This window comes from Apodemus sylvaticus, chromosome 19 (assembly GCF_947179515.1).
Source record: "Apodemus sylvaticus chromosome 19, mApoSyl1.1, whole genome shotgun sequence".
NCBI classification, from domain to species: domain Eukaryota; kingdom Metazoa; phylum Chordata; class Mammalia; order Rodentia; family Muridae; genus Apodemus; species Apodemus sylvaticus.
This window is the reverse complement of record NC_067490.1, coordinates 16,686,470-16,708,611: the sequence shown is the minus strand read 5'-3', so window position 1 is coordinate 16,708,611 and position 22,142 is coordinate 16,686,470. Positions and strand designations below refer to the sequence as shown.

At 44.9% G+C, this 22,142-nt stretch overlaps 1 protein-coding gene across 3 annotated transcripts in view; it reads right to left on the bottom strand.

The window, feature by feature from the left end:
- The window catches only part of Bicc1 (BicC family RNA binding protein 1), a 227,704-nt gene that overhangs the window by 24,117 nt on the left and 181,445 nt on the right, over positions 1–22,142 (bottom strand). For all 3 annotated transcript variants that reach the window (XM_052163406.1, XM_052163408.1, XM_052163409.1), the window contains exons 4-10: positions 12,683–12,762; positions 10,351–10,509; positions 8,452–8,505; positions 7,741–7,935; positions 6,906–7,157; positions 3,968–4,099; positions 362–548 (exon numbers count right to left, since the gene is read on the bottom strand). In XM_052163406.1, coding sequence (XP_052019366.1) covers positions 362–548; positions 3,968–4,099; positions 6,906–7,157; positions 7,741–7,935; positions 8,452–8,505; positions 10,351–10,509; positions 12,683–12,762 — 1,059 coding nt within the window. The remainder of the gene's footprint in view (positions 1–361; positions 549–3,967; positions 4,100–6,905; positions 7,158–7,740; positions 7,936–8,451; positions 8,506–10,350; positions 10,510–12,682; positions 12,763–22,142) is intronic.

Genomic DNA, 22,142 nt, shown 5'->3' with positions numbered 1-22,142 from the left:
TACTTTTTGGAACAACCTGGATAATCTTTATCTCTAGGGCAGTACAGCAGAAAGCAAGAGAGCACAAAACACACCCATCACAGTCAGCCACTCCCCTTCCATCTCAGCAGCATCCTTAATTTAGCAGAACAAACAAAAGCCACCGAAAATAAGAGCAGCCAGGCTGTGATTGGCTGGACACAGGAGGAATCTAACCCACAGAGGCTAACAACAGGACTCCCCCCACCCCAAGTTGCTCCCCCCGACCCCCCATCCCCAGCTCTGGGGCTGGAAGAAGAAGAAAATCGCATTTAGACACAGCACAATGGCAGAAAGGCAGGGCACCCGATAAGCACGTCCCCAGCGGTAATAAGCTTGATACCTAGTCCAGTGAGTCCGAGGCCTGCGGAAGCTAAGATATCCAGGCTGGGACATGCCAGGCCGGCAGGGCACGATGTTGGGGATAGACTGGTTGCTATGGAAACCCCACTGCTTTCAAGTCCGAGGAGACACTTCCTTGCTTCATACATATTTAAGGCATTTCGCTCAACACTTTTCACAATCACAGACTATGAAAACACATAATGGGGGGAAAAAAAGATGACACTGAGGTAGGTATACAATGGATGGAGGGATAATGAAAATGTAAATGAGGAGCCACGGGAGGCTAGATACTACCTTCAATCAGCCTCATGAGCACCCCCACCTACTGTGTGTGTGTGTCTGTGTGTATATGTGTATCTGTGTGTATCTGTGTGTGTGTGTCTGTATGTGTATATATTTTTGTGTTTGTGTGTGTCTGTGTGTGTCTGTATGTGTTTATATGTGTGTTTGTGTGTGTGTGTCTGTGTGTATCTATGTGTGTGTATGTCTGTGTATGTATCCATGCACACTGCTGTCTGTGAGCAGCCAGCAGGCAGGTCCCAATCCCTACCCAACCTTTTGAAGTGTGGATTTCTACCCAGACATTCTTAGAAATTTAACAAATCCTAGGTGTCAAAGCCCAGTGCCACTACACAGCGTCTGGGCTTCTTCATACCGGGTTCCATACTGAAGCACCCCTCCTCACCACCTCTATACCTGCAGAAGCCCAAATCAAACCCACCATCACCTACAGATCGCCCAGTGACAGCTGCTTGTTTTTAACATACATGGTCTAATGGTTAGCTGACACACATACCTCCAGGCACCACCAGCCCTCAGTGAGACCACACCTGTGCAAATCTTATGATATATATATGTATATGTGTGTGTGTGTGTATATATATAATTTATATATATGATGATATATTATTATATATAATGATAATTATATATGTAAAGTTACCTTCTTATATGTATGCTATATATACATATAGAATTATAATAATGTATATATCTTACAAATTTCTAAGCATATATAGATACATGTATGTGTATATATACATATATATACATATATATCCATCTGTGTGTGTATGTATGTGTGTGTGCATATATATATACATGTGTATATATATATGTGTGTGTGTGTGTGTGTATGTATGTGTGTTCAGTAGTTAGAATCCAGTCATCAAAGCACAGTCTTTTCCAGCCTGATATATGTTCATTTTTTTTTCCTGAGCTCTTGGAATTCTTTTTACTTCTGTCTTTGTTTGGCCAAGCCCTTCTCTGAGTCTGCTACTGATGGTAGCTGGGGTTAAGTTAGTCAAACAGGGGGCTTTATGATGTCTAAAACCCATGGCCTGTTCTCGAACTCTGAACTCATTCCACCTTGCTCCCCAGGCTTGGGTAGCTTTAAGGTTTTCTCTGAAAAAGAAGGTGTGGTTGTTTCCTCCAGATGGCCAGAAAATATCACATTTACTCGTGTAGAAATCATCTGTGAGACAGATACACATAAATCATTCTATACACAAGAGGACATCTACGGTTTAGAAACTTTAGTAAAGGATGGCAGATTTATCTACCTTCACAAGTTAAGACTTTCTGACCCCAGAATCCATCCTTGTACATCCTTCTGTGGCTTCCACATGTGATGTGGACACATGGATACATATGTACACACATGCACATCTCCATATACACATGTACTTGCACATATACATACATACATGCACCAACACACATGCATACATATGCACTCACAAAAAACTGAATAGAAATAGAGAAGAGAGGTGGGGAAGGGAGGAAGGGGGAGAGAGAGGGAGAGAAAAGAGGGAGAGGGAGAAATTGCCCTTCTATATGAGAGAGTAGCACCTGTGAATGTGGACCCAGGTCCTAAGCTGACACCAAATCTGGTCCAGCCTGAACCTTGTGCTGGCTAGCATCCACGATTACAAAGATTATGGGCTCCCTTATCCAGGGCTGTCTGCTCTGTGGCACTGTTACAACAACCCAAACAAATTAGGATGCTTACTGGTTTATTATTTTACTCAATGATACACTCCCCTGCACTAAAGCAATGATCCCACATTGCTGTATCACCGTACAGTGTCAAATTATGTTCACTAGACTTTATAAAGCAATTAAAAACCAGCATTTGATTTAAAAAAAAAAAAGTGAGAAAAACTCAGCTGTTTGGAATCTTGCTTCAAAACGTTCCACAAACTTCAAAACTTAATTACAGTCTATAAATCTTTTAAGTTTTAAATGTTCAGGAAAAAAAAAAAAAAACCCTGAGGATCAATATAGCATTGTCACACTTAATGTCTGGAACAGAGACGATTTTGTTTGTGACTTTTGTTAATGAACCCAAGACTATTTCCTAATCACGCATTCCTTCCTTGTGGTGAGCTTGGTGTCCCCAGGCCTCCGCCAGCCGATGCCTTGTGATTTGGAAAATGTGAGGATGTAAGCACTGCTACCTAACATGTCGTTCCAGCCTGGGAGGCGTCACCCTCTCACCTCTGTTCAGCCCACACAGTGGCAGGCAGCACAATGTCCGCCAGTGACAACCACTGGCGAGGTCCCAGGGTCCCCCGCTTTAAAGGGTTTGCAGCAGCTTTTACAATATATTAAAGCATGGACACTTCGGATCAGATTTCTCCTGTTGCGCATTTACTGTCCATGTAATTTACCAGATAGCATCAGACAGAGAAGGCGCAGGGAAGGTCGAGAGCTCTCATTACTCATAAGTTTCATTAAAGAAAAGAATAAAACAGGAAAGGCAGCCGTTCTGCTAGGCCAGTGCGGTGCTGGCATACAGCAAGTTCTGCAAATTGATTTGAACATGCACTCGTACACACATACACATAACATATAAATCTCCCTAGCAACTAGGTAAAGCCTGTAGTCAGCGGATTGCAAATTAAGAGTCCTTCTGATAAATACTCAGAAGTCATATACCTTGTTTACACAGTATTGGCTTTCTGATGAAGTTCAGTGTGGATTGCCCGTTAATGGCTTGATGAGTTTAGGTTGCAGCCATCAGTGTGCTAGTGAGTGCTTCCTTTGTTCCTGCCCCTCACTAGTAGCTCCACCCCCTCACTAGTAGCTCCGCCCCCACTAGTAGCTCCACCACCTCACTAGTTTGTGCCACCTTTAGTCCTTTCCTGCCTGGCTGCCACCCTGACGGATGAGATGGGATCATCTTGGAGTTTTAAATTTGCTTTTCTTTGATGGCTAGTGAGGCTGAATTTTTATGCTCGCTGGCCATTTGTACTTGATGGTTTTGTTTTTGTTTTGTTTTGTTTTGTTTAGAACAGTCTGTTCGCTTCATTAGTCTGTTTATTGATTGGGTTGGTTGATCTCTCGTCAAAATTACCAAGTCAGAGAAATAGACTTTTCCTTCTTGTGTGCTTATAGAAAAGCAATGGCTACTTCAAATGAACTAGAGAGAAAATCAAAAACTGTGTGACGAAAGTGGAGGCAGATAACAGAGGGCACTGTTACAAATGTAACCATTAATACCAAATATGCATATCAGAAATTAGTCCCCTATAAGCGCACAACTGGAGTGGATAGAGGATGCTATTCCAGGTGCTTCATCGGGTACAGACTCTGAACCAACCTTGCTTGGCTGTTTGGGCTTTGGCTTAATACTGATAAACACGTCCAGCTGCTCCATCAGCTGCGCGATGACCTGTGGGTCCACTTCAATGTCTTCCTTCATATCAAACATCAACACCAGAGGAAGACACCCCTAGACAAGACAGCAGGAGTGTCAGGAGTTAGTCATCGCAGCACCGGGTACCTGAGCATCTCTCCAAACACAGCATCAAGCATTTACACTAAATGACACTCACATCTTCACGACGAAGAGGGTGTGGGACCAAAGTGAGGGCACGAAGGCTATCTGGGGACTGACTGTGTCTGTTAAACTTGTGGGTTTGGTGTGAATCGTTTTTCTTCTTTTAGGTCTACTCTTTACTATGGAAAAACCCTTCGCTGTCTGGCTTCAGTTCTGTTAGCAATTGTACTAAAAGACTTTTCACCATTCTGAGGTTCAGGTCATGTGGCTTTGCTCGGTGACTCCCTGGGGGCCACATCGTTGTATCCTGAAGGAGAGCCCAGCTGCTATTTAATAACTTCTGCTTTGGCCCAGCCTGGCCTATACCACCACAGCTTTGCAGGCTCGGCCTCTGTCTCTTCCACTAGGCCAGGCCCAAGGCTCTCAGTGTCCAGTAGGTGGAGTCTGTAAACCACTCAGAGCTTTCTTAATTGGTCCTTCTAAGGTGGTTTAAGTTGTATCCACTTCCTCCCAGGAATGAGCAGTGAACCACTGTCCCAACCCTCAACCCTTTTTGGGGAAGTGCAGGGGGTGGAGGTGGGGGGTTGGGGGTGGGGGAGTGTCACTAGAGAGGCTACCTTTGGCTCTCTTCTCTACTCATTTCTTGATCTTCACAGCCTACAACCACCCAGCTTCTCTTCCTCTGGTATGGAATGCTATTCCGTTCAAGTCCTTGATGGCTGGATATTTTTTTAAGATTTATTTATTTATCTTCTATATTTGAGTACACCGTCCCTGTCTTCAGACACACTAGAAGAGGGCATCGGATCCCGTGACAGATGGTTGTGAGCCACCATGTGGTTGCTGGGAATTGAACTCAGGACCTCTGGAAGAGCAGTCAGTACTTTTAAATCCTGAGTCAACTCTCCAGCCCAGTCGCTGGATTTTTTTTTTTTTCTTCACATGTATTAGACAATGCTGAGCAGGCTGTGATCAAAATGAAAAAAATTGTCTTTTTCACTCATGAATAAAAATGACTCTTCTTCATGTATGGATAGTAAAAAAAAAAGAAAGAAAGAAAAAAGTTGCTAAAACCTCTGATTCTCTCTCTCCCTTCTTTCAGTATTACTTAATAGTACCTTTCGAAATACATCTATATTTTTGGCAGGTATGGTCAAAGTAGGAATGTGAATCCGTGACTCTTTTCAATCATTTTAAGCTTAAAAATAACATCTAAAGACCTTGGAAAGAAATACATTATAAAGAGTAATTTGGCTGTTCCTATAAATATGCCCTACTGCTAAAGCATTACTGACAATACAGTAAAATAAATGTGGCTAACAAAAAGAATATTTACAGAAAGTGAATTTTTAAATGTCCCATTGCCCTGACTATCTATAAGAAGTTTCATCTGGGGCTGGAGAGATGGTTCAGCAGTTAAGAGCACTGACTGCTCTTCCAGAGGTCCTGAGTTCAAATCCCAGCAACCACATGGTAGCTCTCAACCATCTGTAATGGGATCTGACGCCCACTCTGGTGTGTCTGAAGACAAATACAGTGTACTCACATATAATAAATAAATAAATAAAAGAAGTTTCATCTGTCAGAGAAATGGACAGGACAGTACAAATCTGGGTTTTCTGTGTTGTTTTTTTGTTTTTTGTTTTTAAGTGGATTCGACAAGTTAATAGTGAAGACCACGCCTGATGCCTACTGACTCAAATGTCAGTAAAGGCTGGGCCTCGAACGAAACAGTGTAATCTGTTTTTAATAAGAGTCTCTGCCAACCCAGCAACTCAGCTGTCACTATGCGCCAAGCCCCACACACTGGGGTTTCAGAAAAACAGGAGGAGAGAAAGACCTTAAGTCAGGATGCTTTTGAAGGACACAACAGGTGCTGTTCTTTCATCGAATCTGAAATTAATGAGCGAAATTGTATTTTTATTTACATAATAAACTTATTAAATGTATAAATCACCAAGAGTCAAGTTTTTCTAGATGTGTGGGTATAACGTGGACCGGCTAAAGGCCAACAGCAGGCAGTTTCCTTGACTATTTTTCTCCAGTTTTATTTTAAAAAAATAAAAAAATAAAAAACAAAAAACCAACAACAACAACAAAAATCTTCCTTTCACGAACCTGGAGCTCACAGATGAGCTATCTGGCTGACCAGCAACCTGTGGGAATCTATTTGTCTCTCTCTGCCTCTCCAGCCCTGGCATTGCAGACACGCATCTCCACCCTTGCTTCTTACGTGAGTGCAAGAGATCCAGACTCAGGTCTTCAGGCTTGTGTGGAAACTGAGCCGTCCCCTCAGCCTTTGAAGGTGATCTTTAAATGGTGTTTTGTAATTTTCTGTTTAAAGTTCAAACTGCGTCTCAGTACCCCACGTCAGATGTGGCCACCTTCCATCTGCACTACAAAATGCATTCATCTGCAATCTCATGAGAGAAAACCTTGACCCTTGGCGATCTAAAACACTTATACATTTAATAAGTTTATTATGTAAATAAAAATACGATTTCCCCCATTAAGATTTATAAGTTAAGGAAAATATTTAAAAAATTACTTCCCTACACAATAAAATATAACCTATGGTAGCACAATAACCCTTATTCTCCAGTTTATTTTTTTTTCCTTTTACCAGGAAATTTTCCTGTTTGCCTGGGCTTCCAAACTGCTTTCTCTAATAGCAGGTACCCAGAGTCAGGGTGGGAACGCGGTGTGTATTCAAAGAAGCTAAAGAAGAAGGCCACAGGGCTGACTCCCGCAGCCTTACCATGAGATACTGCCTTGCCAGGCAGACGGACTCGATGGTGCCCTGGAGGTAGACGGTAGACTTCTTCTGTGGGTTGCTGGGGTCGGGAAAGTGGATCTGCGCCCCCGTTCTCTGCATGATCTGTTTGACATTGCTCCCGTTCCGGCCCATCATGAAGAGGTGATGCTGGGCCGCTATGTCCAGTTGTGTGCTCACAGGGATGGCGGACGCCAAGCTTCCCGCAAGGTGTTCCAACAGCATGGCCGTTCCTTCCTGGCAGAGGGAGGAAAGCAGGGTGCAGGGAGAGAGAGCAGGAATCCCATCAAATCCAACTGTCTCCACACAGGCAAAGTGTCTACTGTACCTCCAACAATGATGGAAACATGAGCAGCGTGTTCTAAGAGCCCAGAAGCAGCACAGAGGAAATTGCTAGAAACCAATTAGTCTACAATTTATAAACATAAAACTTGTACTTTGTAGTGGTGGCATAGGTCTATCTTTGATCCCAGCATCTGGAAGGCTGAGATGAACCATAATATATATTTTTAATTAATTAATTAATATTTATTTATTTAATGGTCATTGATGTTCTGTCTGTTTGGAGATATGTTTAAAGGTGTCAGATCCCCAGGAACCGGAGTTACAGACAGTTGGGAGCTGCCATGTTGGTTCTGGGAATTGAACCCAGGTCCTTTGGAAGAGCAGTCAGAGTTCTTAACTACTGAGCTCTCTCTCCAGCCCTGAGAGAACTGAGAATTTAAAGTCAGCATAAGTATCTCCCCTCCCACCAAATTAATTAATTATTTAATTAAAAGCTATCATGATCTATGTTTTGAGGTCATTTGAAGTCACCAACCTTCACAGCATTAGTGTTATTCTGAGAACCTCGCACTATGACCGTAGCACCATACATTCGAGACCTCTGCTTAAACGACACAGAAATGCTGTATGTCTGTGAGATGTGCTGAATGGAGGGGGTGTTGGGATCGGGGACGGGCTGGAGAATGCCGGCAATCGGTAACTCAAACATCAGCACCAAAGGAAGCAGCTCCTAGAAGAGGCCAAAGCAACAGTCAAGTGTGACGTCTGCAGAGGGGCGCATTGCTTATCTGTTTTCTTCTAAAGATGGCTTTTGAGACAGGAACTGCCTTCACGGGAGGCCCGAGCTTCAGCGTCGTGTGTAATGGAGGGAGCCTTTTGCCTGTGGCCCTCTGTAGCAAGCTGGAAGTCAGGCAAAAGTAAGAATGTTGCCGCAATGTTTCCAACGAAGAAGCATTTACAAGCAACCCTGGAAGGCTGTGGTCTAAATACTGATGAAAAATGCCTCCACCAGAGCCCAGATTCTAACAGATCCAAAGTGCTCCCAAAGGCTCTGTGTTCCATGGTCCTGCTTCCTCAAATGGGGCGTGGTTACCCTGCTTCCTCAAATGGGGGGGGTGGTTACCAAATGGGGCGTGGTTACCAAATGGGGCGTGGTTAGCAAATGGCAAATGATGCTATTTCTGCCCCTGCGTTAGGTAGACGCGGTGAGCATGCCGCATGATTCCCAAAGATTAGCGCAAGTTACCCGAATCCTCGCTCGGGCCGATTCGACTCCTGCGGGCTGTCCTGCTATAGACACCTGCAAAATAAGAAAGCAAGCTCATTCCACCACCCACGCCCCATCTGCCTTCCTTAGGAGCCACACCCCTGAACGCTTGAGCATGGGGCCTCCCGACCAATAAGCCTCAGCCAAAGCCATCAAACCAGAATTTGACTTGAGACTTTCTTCCAGTGGTATCTGGCCATCCATCTACCCCATCCGTGGACTTAGCCACAGCCAGTAGAGCTCCCAGGAAGTCATTCGGGCCCCTTCATCAATACTTCTATACGTGGCATTTCCCCCTTCTATTTAACATCTCTTTCTGTCAGTATATGAGGCACATATTAACAGCGAGGATGAGGATGTGTCAGACTCGTTAGCCATAAGCCTTCTTCCTCCACACCAGCAGGCAGATAATCATAGCCAGCCATCTCCATAGATCCCTGGGCCTTGCCAAGACCCATCAACCAGAGCATTAGTCTGATGATGGGGAACAGAACCGTCTTGTCACAGCAACCACCAGGTATTCTGAATAACGAATGTGCCTTTAATCAAGGCTTTCAACCTAGGCCACATATACATCCCAGCATAAACACACACCCTGATTCACCCCTCAGGACTGACAGAACCCCATCACGGGACCAGCTGAGAAGATTGACGAGACGATTGAACATGTCTAAATAACACAGCAGTAGAGTGCACTCTTCAAGGACTGGAAGTGCTTGCGTGTGGGCCCATGATTGCTGATACAAAGTAACAGCAGGGGTGTGGGCCTAAGTATCTTCTGAGATGATGACCTCAAGGGACACTTCTACAACTCTGTAGCTAGAACCCACCAAGCAGACAAAGCTCCCGGGCAAGACAAACCTGAGGGACTCCCTCAGTTCTTCATAATGGTCTTTGAAACTACCCTGTTGCTGGATTTGCCCTATCCAATCACATTAGGGCAGTGGAAGGTCTGTGATTGGACAGGAAAAGGGAGGCGGAGCTAGAAGTGGGGGGGGGGGGATGGAGAGGTGGCAGAAGGGGAAGGGAGGAGAACCAAGATGGCTTCCGACGTGGGCCTGAATGGCATTTACCAGCCACAAATAGCTATATTTTTATGAGGTTAGAAATACTGGGATAAAGCTTTTATCATTATCAATTGGCTCTAAAATTATTGTATTAACATCTTGTAAACTGTGATATTATTTATACATAAATCTGATTGGTTAATTAAGCATTAAGAGTCTTTTGCTTTTGTTTTTTTGAGACAGGGTTTCTCTGTATAGTCCTGGCTGTACTGGAACTCACTCTGTAGACCAGGCTGGCCTCAAACTCAGAAATCTGCCTGCCTCTGCCTCCCAAGTGCTGGGGTTAAAGGCATGTGCCGCTGCCACCACCCAGCACATTAAGAGGCTTGATTCTACTGGGTAATTAGGTTAGGAGGTGCCAGATGGTGGGGTGGTAGGGAGCACTGCTTGGTAGTGAGAGGAACTTGGGGTTCCCTGATGGAGAGATGGAGGACAGGAACCGGATAGAGGAACCGCCGAGTGAGACGCACCAGGCAGGAGCCCTGTTGCCTGGCGTGAGCTCTAAGGCTCGCCCTGTTGGCTCACCCGGTTGCCTTGCCCGGCACTAGAGCTGAAACATGTCGGCTCACTTTTTAAATATTTCCCGCAACACTACCCCACCCCTTGATAGCTACTATTTAGAGATGAAGCAGAGAACCATAGATCTGCGACTCATCCTTGGTCCAGCAGAGTACCTCAGTCTCCTGGGGAGCGGGGAGCGGGGGAAGCCCACCACCCACAGCATCTGCCAAGTCTCCAATCCTCTGGTTGCTTTTCGCCCTCATCTCTCAGAAGGGATTTGCATATTCAAGGGTACAGAGGGACCCGTCACCTGGTTACTCTTTTCCGCCTGGTTGTTCCGGTTGGAGTCTGGGAAGTGGATGTGGCAGCCTGTGTCCTCCATCACCTTTTTAATGTTGTTACCGCCCTTGCCGATGACGTGCGAGTGCTCTGTGTGCGAGACGTCCATCTTCAACGTGACACGGTTGCTCTGCACAAAAGCAGGGTTATGTCCCGAAGTGCTCCCACCACCTGCCCTGAGGGTGCTCAGCGTTAACAGAAACGGATCCCTCTAGGTGGGGGAAACTACCGATTTTTCAACAGGATGGTATCTAACAAATTCCTATCCGTTTCCTTGATTAAGAAGAAATCTCATTTTATGATACATTTTTCAGAGGTGGTGACAATTTTTTTTTAACCGCAATACTTCGACAGAAGATCCTTTCTTAAATACAGTCAGTTGCAATGGTAGATAAATTATTCAAGTTTTTCTTGTCTTTAAAGGCATTATTCGTGAAACAGTTCAAATACCTGAAGACAGATGAAAGTGTGATCACAAGACTAAAGATGCCGTGTTGGGCAGAAGATCTAAGGACGGAGGAGGAATCAGGACTATAAGTAAAACCCCCACTGAGATCACACTTGCTAACAATGCATGCAGTCTGAGCTCCAGCACAAAGGAGCGCCTATGCTGCTGCCTGCCCAACCTTACGCCCACACATCCCTTATTCCGGCGGATGGGAACAGAAGCTGAGAACTCACACCAATGTCAGCCCTGGCAGATGAAGGCTCAAGTAACCGAGTCCCAATCAGAGGTTCAGTTACCTTAAAGAAAGTGTAAAATCCCAAGTCACCGGGAATAAAAAGGCGGTGGTCAAAGTGGTATCCAAATACTTAATTCTGAGGAATTTAATCCAATGCTACAAGGACTGATATAAAAGCTTTGGAATGTTCGAGACTGTTAACGGCATTCCTGAACTGTAGGATTCGAGATGTTAAAATATCCAGTAATTTAAAAACCTTCTGAAAGCATCCATTTTTGACTTGCGCCCAAAAATATTTTTTTTATTTTGAAGCTTGACATTTTTCACTTTAACCCTTGAAATACAAGAAAGTACCCCCCCTTTTTAAGGAGGGAAAAAAAACCCTAAGCTACTTAAAAACTACAAGGTAGATAATTCTTAAATAATAATAATAATAATAATAATAATAATAATAATAATAAAAACAAAGATAAGCCCTGAAAAACAAAAGATCAGAGGACAAGATCAAAAATATTTCAATCAAACATTAAGTAGTAAGGAAAAAACAAAGAGCAGGAAACACAGCCTGGATTTGAACCCCACCCCCACCCCGACACTCCCACCCCCCCCACCCCCGTTACCAGCTTTGAGATTTTGGCCAAATTATTTAACCTCTCTGTGATGAGTTACTTTTGAGGATAAATCAAATTATTATCTGTACACTATTAAGTGCCTGGCATCCACTGGGGGCTTTGGGTGTGCTTAAAGAAACCACATCACAAAGGAGTGCAGGCTTCCACACAGTCAGCTTTCGCCATTACCCTTCTGCACAGGTACCTGCAGTGATCGAGCATCCTGGTCATTCCAAGCTCAAGAACACACAGGTGAGCACACGCAGATAATGTAGCACTAACTAGGGCCAATGTATCTCTCTGAAAATGATATGGATGTGTGTGTATGTGTGTGTGCGTGTATATGTGGATATGTGTGTATATATGTATACATGTGTATGTATATGTATATATACGTTTACGTATATGTATAGGTATGTGCGTGTGTGTGTGTGTGTGTGTGTATGTATGTGTATATATGTATACATGTGTATGTATATGTATATATGTACGTATATGTATAGGTATGTGCATGTGTGTATGTGTGTATGTGTATATGTGTATATATGTATATATGTGTATATACACATATATGTATACATGTGTATGTATATGTATATATATATATGTGTGTATGTATAGGTATGTGCGCGTGTGTGTATATGTGTGTATGTGTATATATGTATATATGTGTATATATATGTATATATATGTGTATACACACATATATGTATACATGTGTGTGTATATGTGTATATATATACGTATATGTATAGGTATGTGCATGTGTGTATGTATGTGTGTGTATGTGTATATATATGTATACATGTGTATGTATATGTATATGTATATATGTATACATATGTGTGTACATAATTACATGATATAATAGAAACCATTCATTCTAAGCACTTTCTCTATCCCCCTCCCCCACAGAATCACATGCACCTTTCAAACCTTCCCGATTTCTTTTCCCTGGTTCCCCCTTCTCCACGTGACTCTTGGGTACCAACTCAGAGTGTTCGCTTACTTTCGTGTCTAAGACGGACATGATCATTTCTTTGGCTTCCTTCACATCCTCTTTCTTCCCAGAAACCTTGATGTGGGGATCTGGAAAGAACCGGAAGAAAGGCTTACATGAGACATCACGCCTCCCTCAGCTGCCCGCTTTGAGACCGATTCCACAACACAAAACACTCCACAATAAACCCTGTAGTTGCTGCACTGTGCAAATATGATCACTATAATCACAAGCGTAGGAAAGCAACCAGCATGTGTCTTTATCAGTGGTTTCCCCCTCTTCTGAAAACCGGATGAGCAATTTACCTTCAGTCTTTGCAAAATACGCAAATCACACTACTGCAAAATAAAATAAGGTATTTATGAATTGTACGTGTGAACTGAGTTCCCCCGCTATATTCTTGGCCCCATTCTAAAGATAATAGAGTTACTCGTCTAATGCAAGCTATAGCTTTGTAAACGCTTTTTTATTTTTAATTTTTAAACAGAGGAAACCAATGCAGAAAGCAGCAATAGTAACTTGCCCTAGAAAAGTGGATTTTATAAGACTCAGACCTGGCCCTATAATGCAATGTCTTCCATATGTGTCCACAATTTAAACCATGATGATATATTACAGAAAACATCCTCACGGGCCAATGTTCACAGAACAACAGAGTCCACTCGGGAATATTTCAAATTTATCCAGAGTTCATTTGGAGTGACTAATACACAGTATGGTTTGTTTATTGAACTAGATTTTAAGTAGGGAAGCGTTCAATCATTCAGGAGAGATTACTCATTTTCTTCACTGGACTAGGTAGTGGATCAAGGCCTGGGGAATGCATTGGTAAAGACAATTCCAGCACACCCACAGCTCGAGTATACAAAGAGGCCAAACTGAAAGGATAGAAAATAATACAGCCTAACTCTAATGACCCCAAGAAATCAGTAGTTTAAAATGCTATCTCGCTTTGTTAGAAACTAGGTAAAAGGTCACATTCCAGAGCCCGCCCTTTGTTTAGACCTAGCAGAAAGGCCTTGAATAGGTGATCCTGGCCCCATAGGGTAACTGGAAATGGGCTAAGCTTATCTTCTGTAAACTTACGCCATTACCCCTAAGCAGGAGTTCACGCAGCTGTAGACATTATAGGAAACTAATTGGTCCACTGAGCGCAGGCTCCGATAATTTAAACTGATTGGCCTAAAAACTATGGAGTGGTACAAATCAATTGGCTCGCATTTCGCGGGCTCTCCATGCTAAGAAATAATTGGTTTGTGATTCTCGGGCTCTGTCGTAAACTTATAAAAGCTGTCGCAATTCGGCACTCGGGGTCCATAGTCCTCTAACCCTGCGTGGTGCACGGCTATGGAACCCAGAATTCTGGAAATAAAGAAATCCTCATGCTATTGCATCGAGACCGTTTCTCGCGAGTGATTTGGGTGTCGCCTTCCAGGGCGTGGGGTGCTGCGGCACCCTCGGTTTTTGTGGGGTCTTACACAAACAACATTTTATAAAGTATTTTACATGTTATAACTGATTGTTATTGTATAAAGGAAAGTGGGATGTGAGATGTCAGGACTGGAGAGCTGGCTGCAGTGAGGGGAGAGGCCTGTCAGGCCCATAGCAGGCCCTGGAGCAAGGGCCAGACGCAGCTGGACTCTTCCAACAGAGGGAGGATTCTGCACAGTCTTCTGGTCAAGGTGTGTTGCCCTGCTGCTAAGGTCAGAGAGTCTGATGTTAAGGGACAGCTCTGAGCTCCCTGCAAAAGGGCGAGCTCTCTTTGTCAGCTGGGACTTCCTCTTCTCTAAGGGATCTGGATCCCACAGTTGGTGCACCTGAGGACTGTCACATAGTCCTGCACCTGAGACTCCTAGAACGGCTCCTAATGCTAATGAGGCATCTCAGTAGCCTGAGCCTTCGGCCAATGACCTTTGCCCCCCACCCCCAGATAGTCTCGCCCATTTCCTCAAAACTAGATAACCATTGGTTGGTTTACCTCAAATAAGGTGTATGTGTACAAGCCCACCCTGAATAAAGGTGCCCAAGCTAAGATCGTCTCAGAGAGCCATTTCATTGTCAATCATCATCCGAGAAGGCCTTCTCACTCCCCCCACCCCCATGGCACTCATTATAGTGTGGATCGGGATCCTGTGGGATCTGGACTCTGCATCATCCTTCCAGACCAGCCTGTAGCAGCATCTGGACACCGCAAGAGGGAGAAATCAAGGGCACGGAACCACGAGGGTGTGTTTCCATTTCTCTTTCCATGGGCTTCCTAGAATTTAGTCGTCTAGGTGTTCTGACACCTTATTGGCCAGCCTGGGGCAGATGAACACCTGCATCTCCTGGGGTAAGTGGAGAGTCCTTTGCCCATTTTGCCTTGGTGATAAAGTCAAGAAATGGATACTTTGGTTATGATCACCAATATGTCATAATCATGGTCAACGAATTCCCGGAGTCCTTTCTCTTTGGTACAGGATAGACAGCCGCAAATATCGGGGTACCTTCCATGACCACCAGGCCTTTTGTTGGGATTATACCTGAACTACATATGTCTCTTCATGTCGGGACCCCTCCACTGCCAACGTACCCCACAGGTCAAATTCGATGCCATGCTGAACACATCACATGTTTTTGAGGTGCAACCGGTCATTCTCGGGGAGAGGCCAGGGAAGGAAGGAGAGGAGAAACCCATGCTCTTAAGACCACTCGCTCCTCTGACAGGATGTGAGACCATAACTGACAACACCCGGAGGCTTTGGAATGTGGAGTATGGGGTAAGCCGCACTTAATCACCCCTTCACTGGCACCCGGCCCTTCTCTGCCCGGTCCCCTCTGCTACCCCTGCTTGAGTCTCTCCTTATCCCCTCATCTTTTTAGACCCATCGCTGACATTTGCAAAAACTTTAAGTTTGCTCAAGACTTTCTACTAAAACAAAACAAAACAACAACAACAACAAAAGTCTTTCATTGGCTATAAGTTTAGGGAACCTGAAAGCAAGGCACGCGGACGCCCACCCACCACAGTCTAGGAAAGAACCCATTTTTATCTCCAGTGGTCCTAATCACTCATTTCCTAAAGCCTCCTGCCCAGGCCCGGCTTGGTCCCCTCTCCAGCTGCTAGCTAACTCTCACCACGCTCGCCTTATGATGTCTCCATGAGTCGGGTCCTCCGAAACGCTACCCACATTCAGATCCCAGTCTCAAGTGTCCTCTGCTGTGCTTCTTGCTTCTGCTGCTACTCTGAGAACCCTATGACCATCAGGCCTGGAGAACCCGGTGCTCCTCCACAACACACACATGTCGTGTCCACTTCACTGGCTTATCCAGAGGACTCTTAAACCCACCAAGAAAACCACATCAATCCATGAGAAGGTTTGTTGCAATTGCTATGCACTGGTTACACAGAAGTGACAAATGATTCTGAAGAATATAGATCAATATTATTCACACACACACACACACACACACACACACACACACACACACACACCATGTGCAAGGTATGTTAACTGGTAAATCTGTTACTTCCCAGGTTGGATAAACACATTAAAATTCTTATACACCTGCACCTGTAGAGGAGCAGGCATGCTCAGATTAAGGATAATTTGGCTAGAACAAGCAAAAGGAAAAAATAAGAAAAGAAGAAACTTCAACTGTAAATTTGGAAGTGAATGAGCACCACCTAGTGGTCAGAAAGTGAATTATTAGCCAACACAGCTGCGCCAATGTCTCCAAACCCCTAAGGCCCAGCTTGCCATTACATAGAAGACACGTTGCCTGCTTCTATTCTAAACGGAACCTTGTTCATTTCTTACCATACCTGAGAACCAGGGGCTGGTTAAGATTTCAGTTTAAGATCGTGTAAAATCACGGGGGATAAAGGTTGCGTTCCAATCCACCCTAGAAACACTTGATGGAAAGTCTGTAGTATTGACCCCACTGATAAGCACAAAATGAACAGAGTGTCAGCCAGAAAGCGTCAAAAGACAGATAAAGAAACCAAGTGCATAGCTCTCCCCTCCTCACATTAATCACTGAGGTAAAATCTCAATGCCACTCCGTATTCTCCAACCACACCTCAGGTTCTCCGTTTGATCACCTTAAAAATGAAGTGCCCCCAGCCCATGGCTTCCCCTGTGTAGCCATTTCCTGTGACCAAGAGCTGTCAGTCTGTTCACTATGGGTGCACACCACCTGAATAACACTAGGGATGTGATAAACTAAGCAAGCCACCCCCACACACAGTACTGCTAAACAGAATTGCAGCTCTCTACTGTCGGAAATGTCTACGTGGAGGAGACTCTAGCCTCAGGTCTCTTCATTTTCTGAAGTGAAAATGCCTTGGGCTTCCCCCCAAAAATTCCAGATTTCAACGATTCTGATCCTAGTATCAGAGGCTTGCGAGAGTGTCGGTTTTCAGATCCAGACCACGCCCACCTGCTCCTGTCTTTCAGGCGGGTCACCTCCCGTGGAAGAGAGAGGACTGGATGCAACTGCTCTCATCGATAAAGACAGTGGTGCTGATGTGTACACCACGGAAGGAACAAAAGAAACCGGGCCCCATTCTGCAGGGCTCAACACCTTTCACAGGAATGTTTTCTGTTTTTAAAGATTTATTTATTATTATATGTAAGTGCACTGTAGCTGTCTTCAGACACACCAGAAGAGGGCGTCAGATCTCATTACGGATGCCACCCTGTCGTTGCTGGGATTTGAACTCAGGACCTTTGGAAGAGCAATCAGTGCTCTTAACCACTAAGCCATCTCGCCAGCCCCCCCCCCCCCCACAGGAATGTTCTTATGGCTCCCATCTGTGAGTTCATAGACGCCTTTGATGGTTCTTATGAGAACGCCTCAAAAACACGTTTTTTGGCAAACATTCTAGAGATGGGATGCCTCCTGAACCTAACCTGCAGCCTTGTCGAGCTTTTAGGAAGACGGCCTTGGTCTCTGCTTTCACTTCTGTGCTTCCAGCCTGACAGACACCCCGTCCTGGAACCATGATGTGGTATTGAACGACCGCTTCCTTCTCTTCATTCCTTTCCACAGAAACCCCCAAAGAAAACACTTCCCTCAGACGTGCCCCTTCATCGTGCCATGGCCGGTTATGCATTACTGATATTTCAGCTTCGGTTGTTGTTCTTCCCCAACAGACTAGAGCTGAGTCCTGTCTTTGTAACTGAGCACCGTTGAGCAAAAGTGTTACCCCCACCATACCCCAAAATTCAGTCTATTTTAAAAACATTTTCGAGTTTTATTTTATGTATTTGAGTACACTATAGCTCTCTTCATGAACACCAGATCCCATGACAGATTGTTGTGAGCCACCATGTGGTTGCTGGGAATTGAACTCAGGACCTCTGGAAGCACAGCCAGTGCTCTTAAACACTGAACTATCTCTCCAGTCCCCAAAATTCAGTCTATTATTTAGTCTGTTCTGTGAGAGACTGACAGACAGACAACTGCTTATCTGACTGAGCCCACCCCTTGTACTCACAACACCCCCCAAAAAAGGTCATCTTTGTAGAGCCCACAACCTGACCTGAAAGCACTGGTAAGTTTTACCAAAGCATTCAACCAGCCTGAAAAGAGTGTGAGGTATTTTCTCCTGGCTCGGACAGCTTTTCATTTTTGTGTCAGGTTTAACTTCTTGAATACCTCTGAACTCTGTCACCGTGTAACCACGGTGTGGGGTGTGGGGTAAGGGCTAGGCTGTCCAGGATTGGCCAGTGTGAAACCTATTTCTCCCCAACAGTACTCACCCATTTACTAAGTAGTATAATGGCTTTTTAAAAATGGAGTATTATGGGGGTTTGAATGTGAAATGTCCCCCACAGGCTCATATTTTGAACACTTGGTTCCCAGCAGATAGATGGCACTGTTTGGGAAATTTCTGGTTTCTTTGGAGACTCAGTCATGTGTCACGTGATGTTTTTTCGGGAAGCTGTCTTATGAGAGGATGTTGTTTTGCTGAGGCAGACACTTGAGAGGACACGTGATATTTGGAAAGCGTACAAGTGTAACCCAGCAGACAGTGGACGATGCTCTCTGGCGTTGGTTTACCTTGCAACGCTTTGCTGATCTTTGCTTGTGGTGACCTGGTAGAAAAAAAAACACCAGAGAATTTCTCATGGTATTCCAGCTGCTTCTCTCGACTTCCACTGACTCATGCTGATTCAGCAGAGCCTCACAGTTTCCTCGAGATCAAGCTGCTGCTTGATTCATGTTTGGAATCGCCACAAAGAACTACTTCTAAATAGGTCCACATCCCCCCTCGTCCTATTAAAGATCTTTCTCCCCTACCTTTGGCCGTTGGGCTAGAAGGGAGGTTGAAGTGTTTAAGAGCCCTTAGTAAGGTAGGATTTGAAAAATCTAAGCCTACAGGGAAGGCTGTGGACCCTTCAGAGGCAGAGCTTGCAGAAGGAAGGAAGACACCAGAGATGGGGTCTGAGAGCTCATGGCCTCGCCCCACTTGGGGTTCACTCTCTTTCACTTTGTGTTTAGGGTTAACCACGTGATCTCACTCACACTTCCTGTTCCTGCCTGCTGCCAGTGTGGACTTCCCTGCTGGTACTGTCAGTTAAAATCAACTCTTCCTCCTGCAGATGCTTTTGTTTGTGTTGTCAAGGTAACTGATACAGGTGTCCTTGACCTGAAGCATTTATAAATACACAAGTATTTATACCTTCTGTTCAGTTTTGGGTATTTGCATAAACATATGATGAGATTCCAAAGGCATGGGGGCAAATTTAGGTACAGTTTCACGGGCTTTATACACTCCCTAGAGCTGAAGCTGATTGTGCTACCTTTTGCATGTTTGTCTTGAAGTGCAACTACCTTACCAGACTAGGTATAGTAGCACTTTGTGCTCTGGGAATCAAGACGGCCCCCCAAGGAGATCTGGACTTCAAAGCATTTCAGACTTAAGTCTCCAGATTAGGTGGGTAGTAGACTGGGTGCATTCTAGGTGATGTAGTCATAGCCAAATTTCCAATTTTGGAGAACCCATATAAACAAGACTATGTAGCCTTAACCTTGAACATTTTTTTCCCCCAAAACCAATACATATCAAGGAACAGAAAAAGCCCTAGGTCTCTAAAAGGTGGTCACTGACCTCAGAGTGGAACCAGGAAGAGCAGGAATACTGCACACGGAACATCTCACACACTTCCAATGTCAGTTCAGATCTTATAGGGATGAAAATATATGGATTCCTGAGTCAGTCCCAAGGTAGCTACTAACAAGCTCTGTGGAGAAGTCAGTGAGAGACTGGAGGATGGCAGGTGGGGAGGGGGGTGAAGGGGAAAAGGGGGTGAGGGTGGCAGAAAGAGGCAGAGAGAAGGGGAGGGAGGGAGGGAGGGAGGGAGGAAGGGAGGGAGGGAGGGAGGGAGGGAGGGAAAAGAGGAAGGAAGCAAGGAAGGGAGGAAAAGAGAGAGGGAAAGAAGGGGAGGGAGAGAGAGGGGGAAGGAGGGAGAGAGAGAAGAAGGGAAAGGGAAGAAAGGAGAAAGGGGGGAGGGTGGAAGGGAGAGAAGGAAAAGGAAAACTGAGAAGGGGGAGAATAAATACAGAAAATGTGGCCCTGTGCTTGACTCTGAGAGGTCCCCACTTGTTCCCGATTGTTGTTGTTGCTGCTGTTGTGGTTTTAATGCTTCCTGTCCAGCTGGTAGAAGTGCCTAGGGGTTTGTGACAACTGTTATGTGGAGCAAACAGATCAAGGGTTTAGAACTCTGGACAATATTACCCCTCTCTCCCTTCTGTAAGCTCTCCCTGCTTCTGACCCACAGTGACATGCACAGCTACCCCCACAGAACACGCGCACACACACATGCACACATACACACATATACACATTGAGGTAAATATTATTTGGGGTTTTCTACCCCACCTTTGATCATTTAGCTCCCAAATGAAAGAATCTTTATATTTATAATAAATCTTAAGAGCAGTAGAGCAGATATCAACCCTCTAAGTTATTTTGTCTATTTCTCTGTCAACAACCCTGAGATATAACTGGCCATGTTCTGCCTGGATCGCTCCTGCTCCAAATGGCCAGCCTTCATGGCCATATTCTCATGATCCACCAACCCCACAGCACCTTCTTCCTTCTCCTCCCTCCTCCTGGTCTCCGCCTTTGACCCTGTCATGGTCTGTATGTGCCTGGCCCAGAAAATGGCACTATTAGGAGTTGTAGCCTTCTTGGCTACACTATAGATGTGTCACTGTGGGCATGGGTTTTAAGACCCTCATCCTAGCTGCCTGGAAGCCAGTCTTCTCCTAGCAGCCTTCAGATGAAGATGTAGAACTCTCAGCTCCTCCTGCACCATGCCTGCCTGGATGCTGCCATGTTCCTGCCTTGATGATAATGGACTGAACCTCTGAACCTGTAAGCCAGCCCCAATTAAATATTGTCCTTTTAAGAGTTGCCCTGGTCATGGTGTCTGGTCACAGCAGTAAAACCCTGACTAAGACAGACCCCTAAGCCTGAGAATGGAAGCCCCGCCTACCTCTCTTCTGCCTGGGTACAGGCATCTTTACTAACCAAACACAGGTAACTTGGGGGCAAAGTTTACACAACCAAAGCTGGTATACGTGTGAGGATCTCTTCCTCTTAAGGCAATTAGATGGTGGGGCTAGAATTTAGTTTTATAATATGTAGTAACAAACCAAACCTCAACATACAGTCAGTCTCTGTCTCTGTGTCTGTCTGACTGTCTGTCTCTGTCTCTCTGTCTCTGTCTCTGTCTTTGTCTCTCTCTCTCTCTCTCCTAAGTTGCTGTCAGGAGCTTTGGTGACAGCAACAGGAAAAGGTCTGGGTCAGACTGCTAAACTTCCCTATGTATCTACATTGCTTTACTGTAGAGTAATACTATAATCTTTTTAAGACCCCTATTAAAAGTTATTTTTATTATTTTTAATTACATGTATATGGTGCGTGCCGGTATGGACGAGGGACTGCATCCCCCTGCAGCTGGACTTACGAGAGTGGTTTGGAGTCTCTGAAAACACGGGTGCAAAAAAAGTGGCCTACGGTCCTGAGGAGGGGCCACACAGGCTTTTCACCTCGGAACCATATAATGTCCTGAAACTAACCTAAGACTAACCCGATATCTTTATTTTGCAGTTTTGTGCTGTCTTGTTATATGTAGTTTATCTAACCTCTCAGGCATTTCCAAGAACCCTAATGCTAATGTGCTGGCACAGTGCCCTCTGCCCCAGCTGTGGGAGGGAAAGCAGCCTGAAGATCTTGGCGTGGGTCAACAGCTGGTGTGGATCAACAGCTGGCTTCCCAGGCTACAGCCTGGCCTCCTCCTCTGCCTTATTCATTAATGTGTGATTTTGTATCAAAGTAGATGGAAAACAGAACTCGCCCTGCTGGTATTTCCCGAATAATGTGCTTTGTAAGGCACAAAACAAATGTATTACGTCTCCTGTGCCGACGGATTTGGCTTCAAACTTTCCTTGAACCGAGTCACAGCTGAGATAT